This window comes from Vanderwaltozyma polyspora, genomic scaffold, assembly GCF_000150035.1.
Source record: "Vanderwaltozyma polyspora DSM 70294 KpolScaffold1003 genomic scaffold, whole genome shotgun sequence".
Lineage (NCBI taxonomy): Eukaryota > Fungi > Ascomycota > Saccharomycetes > Saccharomycetales > Saccharomycetaceae > Vanderwaltozyma > Vanderwaltozyma polyspora.
In genome coordinates, this window is record NW_001834654.1 from 21,685 (window position 1) to 29,212 (window position 7,528).

At 31.8% G+C, this 7,528-nt stretch overlaps 2 protein-coding genes across 2 annotated transcripts; both read left to right on the plus strand.

The window, feature by feature from the left end:
- Positions 1 to 1,181: 1,181 nt before the first annotated feature.
- Positions 1,182 to 1,490, plus strand: RPL9B (60S ribosomal uL6 domain-containing protein; the record flags this gene model as incomplete). The annotated part of the gene is made up of 1 exon (XM_001644511.1): positions 1,182 to 1,490. The coding sequence occupies one exon, from the start codon at positions 1,182 to 1,184 to the stop codon at positions 1,488 to 1,490; it is 309 nt and encodes a 102-aa protein (XP_001644561.1).
- A 3,878-nt stretch (positions 1,491 to 5,368) lies between these two features.
- SUN4 (putative glucosidase SUN4) lies at positions 5,369 to 6,703 on the plus strand (the record flags this gene model as incomplete). Its single annotated transcript, XM_001644512.1, has 1 exon — positions 5,369 to 6,703. One exon carries the CDS (start codon positions 5,369 to 5,371, stop codon positions 6,701 to 6,703), a length of 1,335 nt encoding a protein of 444 aa, XP_001644562.1.
- Between the last annotated feature and the right edge of the window lie 825 nt (positions 6,704 to 7,528).

Genomic DNA, 7,528 nt, shown 5'->3' on the forward strand with positions numbered 1-7,528 from the left:
TATATAAATATATTAATTTAGTAATTTAGGATTCCTTTGATATTAAGGAATTTCACTATTTTTACAGTCACGGCCATTGTTGTGTTTGATTTAATACTTTAGTATTTTTATGAATATCATATACCTGATAATTTAATTAATTTAATGTCTACATCCATGTTACCATTAATTGGTTTACATGTACATAATTTATCATTTCCAATTATAGATAGAGACTATATAGAGATCAAATATTTTCTGTCAAGATTAACGACCTATTCATTTTAATGTCGTTGTAGTTGTTCTTTCAGCATATGGATATTCCTAAGTTCACTTAACCAATGACAATTATATCAAGTTGTCTTTTATTTCACTCATATTATCCATTTGATCACTTGCTAAGAGATATCAAACTTGTGACACTATCTTAATAATATAACCGCTCAAGTAACTTACCTGGTAACATTATCAATATAAATCACGTGATATAATCACGAAAAGTAACACTTACCCTACCATGCTCAAATGTTTCAGTCTCATTGTCTATTACTTATCATATAAAACGAAATAAACAACTTGAAATCATTTTTTTTCCTCCTAATAAAATTAATTCGATTAAAACTGAATTTTTCCTAAAATAGCGAAAGGCGAGGTGGAAACTTTTAACACATAGCGAACCCAACCCACGCAACTTTTGGATTTTTCAATTTTCGATGAGTGAAAAATTTTTTCAATCAAACTTTTTGTCGACAATTCGAAAATTTTTCACTTTTCATTGTGTTCATCAATAATTATATAAGAGGACAGTTTTTCTTCAGTTATCTTCAAATAATTATTCCTTTCATTTATTGTATTATTTTTAAATTATAATTAATTCTTATTTCAAAAGTCTTTTTTATACAGAAACCAGTATTCAAGATTGCTGCTAATTAAAAAATGAAGTACATTCAAACTGAACAATCCCATTAACGTCCAGAAGGGTGTACCGTTACATCAAGGCTAGAATTGTTAAGGTTACTGGTCCAAGAGGTACTTTGGTCAAGAACTTGAAGCACATTGATGTCACTTTCAACAAGATTGACTCTAGATTGATCAGGGTTGCTGTCCACAACGGTGACAGAAAGCACGTTGCTGCTTTGAGAACCGTCAAGTCTTTAGTTGACAACTTGATTACTGGTGTCACCAAGGGTTACAAGTACAAGATGAGATACGTTTACGCGCATTTCCCAATCAACGTAAACACTGTTGAACAAGATGGTAAGAGATTCGTTGAAATCAGAAACTTCTTGGGTGACAAGAAGGTCAGATTAGTCCCAATCAGAGATGGTGTCGATGTTGAATTCTCTACCAATCAAAAGGATGAAATCGTTTTGTCTGGTAACTCTGTCGAAGATGTTTCCCAAAACGCTGCTGACATCCAACAAATCTGTCGTGTCAGAAACAAGGATATCCGTAAGTTCTTAGATGGTATCTACGTTTCCCACAAGGGTTGTATTGTTGAAGAATTGTAAGTTAAATTTCTGAATTGAATTTTAATCTTTTTTTACATCTTCACAAATAATTTTTCATGGGTAATCATTTTTTTTAATTTCAATCAATCCATTATATATAATGGTTTTAAAGTGTATATTAGTGACAACAATTCATTGTTGTATATATCTAAATAAAGATATGTAGAGGTTTTATGATGACGTGATTATTGATCACGTCATCATATTGGCCAAAACATTCAGTTATTCTGATTGTTTTTTGGTTAGATGAAACGTTGCTAGTGCTCAATTAAATAAAGAGCCAGTTCTTTACGTTTCATTATCCTATTTTCATGACCTTCTCTTCTGTATGAATAAAGCGATAATTTTGGTACGATTGGTTAATATTTCTTTTTTTAGTAATTTTAAAGCTTGGCAATGTTGGAAGCAAAGGATTAAACTACTTGAGTCTAGGTGGACTCAGCAGTATAAACCATAATTTTATTACATTGATTAACAATTCTGAGGTACTAAGCGTTATGCAACTATTACGAGTTAAGATTATGCAGTTGTTTTGCATGTAAGAAGAGACGAATGGTTTTTTTGTTTGAATTGATAAATTCTGCACACTATTTAAAAATCTAGAAAATGATACGATATTTGGATGTTCAGTCGTGAAGAAAATATTACACAAAGGCATCATTATTATACATATTCTGATCTGGCCTAAAGTCACTATGAAAAAGAGATCAACTCCTTTTTCATACCAGAGGGAAGGAGCTATACAAAGTTGGTAATTAAAAAGGAATAGTGCAAAGAGATAACTCATCATAAATGATACCAGAAGTTAACTCGTACGGCCTAAAAGAATATAATATTAATCGACATTTCTACATATGGTTCAGTTAACCAATAACAATATGTAGGTGTTTTAAAATTAGATAATTCAAATTTACCAAGAAATCAAAGAGACACCCAACGTATTTCCTGTTTGATTTTAGATTGATCGAAAGGCATAATATTTTATTTGAGTTTGTTCAACTCAACACTTTCTTCATATTATCACTAAGAAAATCTGACAAAATAACTACGTTAGTTAAAACATCAAATTAGGATGTTAATGTACCAGTACCAACCTTTCTCAAACAGTAAAAAAGAAGAAAAAATACCAAAGAGAGAAAAACTTATGCACCTATATCTAATACGTAATTGAATAAGGTTCTCAATCTTGTATTATCAGTAAGCACAAGGAAAAGATCACTAATGGGAGAAAGACCAAAAAGAAAATATAACACTGATATAATATTTCTGCTACGATGTTTTTTTTTTTGATTTCTGTATTGTTTAGTATTTAACATGAAGTTAAAACATGCTTAGTTCCTGCAGAGCTTACATATTTCATTAAACCTTCTGGTTTAGTACAAATTTTCAACAGTCTTATTCTCTTCTCACTTGTCTTTTGTCTCTTGTCTATTGCCTTTCTCTCTGTCTTTATTTATTCATCTCTGGCTTACCGTTTCTTTTTCTATTGCTCGAAGCTTCAGTCTTGTAAAACGTTCGTACATTTATTTTTGTCAGCACGCTCGATCTGGTTCGAATAGAGAATTTCTTTTTTAAGTACTACCTTCAATTGAAATTAAATTGTAACAATATTTGACTTTGAGTGGTTACAATAGATCCTGGGAGCTTGCACTAGTATCATTCTTATGGGATTAATTGGAAGTATAATATTTTTCTCTTGGAATTATCTGATTTTAATGAATATCTTGCCAAACAGCTATTTATTTTGGTTACTGTGGGTTTTCATTTGCTTTTTTCAAGTTTATTTGTTAGTAGATAGATCATTTTATTGAAGAGGAAATTATCAAGAGGAAGGAAAATTTTTTTTTCGTTTCCGTCAATTGGCAGTTGTTATTTAAACACTACGAAACTTCCTTGATTTAATTTTTTACACGGTCTTGATTGCTTCCTAACTCCACATGACTTTTAGATTTTTTTTCTTTATTTACTTACATCTTGATTTCATTTTCTATTTAAATCTATTTACTTCTAATTTTACTATTATTATTAGAACAATTTATATCTTTATTTCTTGAAATTTAGCTTTTTATTTCATTTATAAAGAACCTTTAAATTGTTTTAAAGTTCATTCTATTCTTCTATCTTTGCATATTTAGAAAGACCCAAGAGATCAAACCAAAAGTTTAACCTCGAATAAGCTTAATTTTCCAACTATTTACATTCCTTTATTTTTAATTTAAGAAAAGAAATCTATCAATTTCTACTTATTTTTTTATTCTTTTAAATTTATATTTTGTTTGGATTATCAATTAACTTTTTTTGAGTCTTTAAGACATTTTCACATTTTGATTTTGAAAGTATGTATAACTTACTATTTCCCCCTTTTTTAATACAATTTACGAAAAGCTATATATATTAGAACTCACCAACATGTTACAATAAGAAAGAAACTATCATGTGGATAGTCGGGTACCTTAAAAATTCAATCATAGTTCAACCACATTCATCGTCACTAGAATCTGTTCCATCCCAAGATATATCATAACTACTACTATTATTAATCTTATTTGGATTGAAATCCTGAGTAAGTAGATTTCATCTGGTGTAAGTATCTAATTAATAGATACATCTGTCAGTGTTTTAAAGTTAGTTACACCAGTTACCCGTTCATATTGGCGATTTAATAAAAGTATCCAAATGAAGAAATGAATACAAGATAAAATCTCATGATATGCGCTACATGCGTGATCATTTATAACGAGAAACACAGCTCATTTTTTTTATTATTAAATTTTTTTTTAACTGGCTGGCGTTTTACATTTTACCTCTTTTGGTAATTGTTGCTGGTTTAATTACCAGAAAGAACGAAGAGATTAAGAAATCAGTGGAAACGTTTTGAATTGATTAGATTTTTGTTTTGCTGAAATTCTTCAATCTCTCTTTTCTCCTAACCAGCAGATAATGTTTTTTAAGAAATGATGATAACTGTATTTTTTCGTTTCGGCAGAATCACTACTATTTTTAAGTCAGTTTTTATTTTTCACTCATCGGTGTGTTTTTCTGTTCGCGCAGTTTACACTGGGATTACTGGAAATAAAAAGGAAAGACGTGTATGTTCCTAATCAGGAAATAAATTTGTAGCTGATTTTAGTAGTTAACATGCGTCCTCAGTTGTTTTTTAACTGCTAGAAAGATTTCTCAAAGTTTTTCGAACTGTCCATTTCGCACAAGTAAAGCGAAATGGTATGCATCGTTTTTTCTGGAGATTTGAGTAACTTAGTTTGAATTTCTTTTTCATTTTTATTTTTGATGATAGATTCTATACGGTTTGAGTGTGTGTCGTTTTAACTATTGAATTTTTGATGTAATTTATGTAAATTTCCCGATTAGGAAACTGGATAGAACTTTAACTATCTATAGAAATAACTTAACTTTCGCGTTTCTGATATTTGGTTTTAGATCAATGTGGTTCAAGTTTAATCTTCCATACGTTTTGATTCAAATTATTTTTCCCTAGTTCGATATGACTTGTATTGGCTTGATTTGATTTGATTTGATAAGAGTTGATTCAATTTTTAACTCAACTTGAGTTTTTTTTTCTTCAATTAACAAAATTAGAACAAAATTGAATTATCTTATCATATTAATTTCATTCAACTGATATATATCATTAGAACAATGTTCCAAGGATGAATCAAAAATAAATCAAGGTCCCAACTTTCTTTCTTATTGGACTTGTTTGTTCAATCCCTAGTTTACCAACCTTTAAAGCACATCATTTTACTAACATTCATTTAATATAATAACAAAAAAGAGTATAAAATAAATTAATAAATTTATTTTATCGTTCCCTTTTTTTTACTATTATTACTTCATTACAGTTTAATTAAAACATAACAATGAAATTTTCTACTGCTGCTAAAAACATCGCTGTTGCTTCTTTGATCGGTACCTCCGTCGTTTCTGCTTTGGCTAAGGACTGTAATGACAATGCTGCCACCACTACTCTAACTGGTAACCATCACCACAAGAGAGCCGTTGCCGTCGAATACGTTTACGAAACCGTCACTGTCGATGAAAACGGTAATGTTATCGGTCAAGCTGCTGCTGCTCAAACCACCAGTTCCGCTCAATGGGTTCCACCAACTTCTACTTTGGCTCCAACTACCCAACAACAACAAGCTCAAACCACTTCTACCACTGAACAACAACAACAACAAGCTCAAACCACTTCTACTACTGAACAACAAGAACAAGCTCAAACTACTTCTACCACTGAACAACAACAACAAGCTCAAACTACTTCTACCACTGAGCAACAACAACAAGCTACTTCTTCTACTGCTGCTGCTGCTACTAGCTCTGCTGCTTCCAACTCCGGTTCCAGCTCCAACTCTGGCTCTAGTTCCTCTGGCGGTATCATGGGTGACTTGAGCTCTTATTCTGGTCCAAACCAAAAGTTCCAAGATGGTACTATTGCTTGTAGTAGCTTCCCAGCCGGTCAAGGTGTTATCTCCGTCGACTGGATGAACCAAAATGGTTGGTCTGGTATTGAAAACAGTGACACTTCTACAGGTGGTTCTTGTCAAGAAGGTTCTTACTGTTCTTATGCCTGTCAACCAGGTATGTCCAAGACCCAATGGCCATCTAATCAACCATCTGATGGTAGATCTATTGGTGGTTTGTTGTGTAAGAATGGTTACTTGTACAGATCTAACACTGACACCGATTACTTATGTGAATGGGGTATTGACTCTGCTATTGTTGTCTCTGAATTGAGTCAAGGTGTTGCTATCTGTAGAACCGATTATCCAGGTACCGAAAACATGGATATCCCAACTTGGGTTGATGCTGGTTCTACCGTTCCATTGACTGTTGTCGACCAAGACAACTACTACGTCTGGCAAGGTCAAAAGACTTCAGCTCAATACTACGTCAACAACGCTGGTGTTTCTGTTGAAGATGGTTGTGTTTGGGGTACTGCAGGTTCTGGTATTGGTAACTGGGCTCCATTGAACTTCGGTGCTGGTTACACTAACGGTATTTCTTACTTGTCCTTGATCCCAAATCCAAACAACAAACAAGCTGCTAACTTCAATGTCAAGATCGTTGCTGCTGATTCTAACTCTGTCGTCAACGGTGAATGTTACTACGAAAACGGTTCTTACAGCGGTGGTTCTGATGGTTGTACTGTTGCAGTAACCAAGGGTCAAGCTAAATTCGTCTTATACTAAGCGTAAGTGCTGAGTTAAAGACACTCCTCTTTTTTTCCTTTTCAAAGTTACTTTTGTCTTAAGGCTTATTAATTGATCAATTTATATGCTTTTCATGGACTTTTTATATTTTTATTTTGGGAACTAATTTTTGTTGATTTTTATTTTATGTATAGTTATCGAGTTTGATATTATATATTTGTATACCCATTGTGAAGAGACAAATTTTGTAACATTAAACTATAATACATCGTTGATTTTATAAAAAAAAAGAGTCTTTAAAAGTTTCTACGTTATTATTCTTACGGACGTTTATATCGTCATCTTTTGATTTACAACTGTGATTAAACTGATTGAACTTTACATCTTGAAGTCTGTTGTCCAGGTGAATATAGTCGAGTGTCAAGACCTCTCTTCTTTCCAAGGCCGATTAATTGCATGAAAATATTCAACAGAATAAGATTCCTACCTAATCATAATAATCATAACTGGTAAAAACAAGAAAATCCTAAAGACGTATGTTTTCTTTAGATGTTCAAAGTCTTAATTATTCCATGAGAATTTTTGTTGAGAATATCAGTTTGTATCATTTTTGAATTAATCAGGTATCCTTAAAAATCAGAAACACCTTTAAATTAAAAAGTTTCTTGAACTCTGTGATGGATCTCATCCACTTTTGTTAATTAATTTACCTTAAATACTACGGAACTTACTTTAGGACATTCTTGATATCAAGATCTGTCTATTATCGAAATTGACAGGTCAATATTCACCTCACCAAATTTTAAAGTTTCCAATTTCGGTCCGAAATTTAATGAAAATCTACAAAGACGTTTATAAAACTAA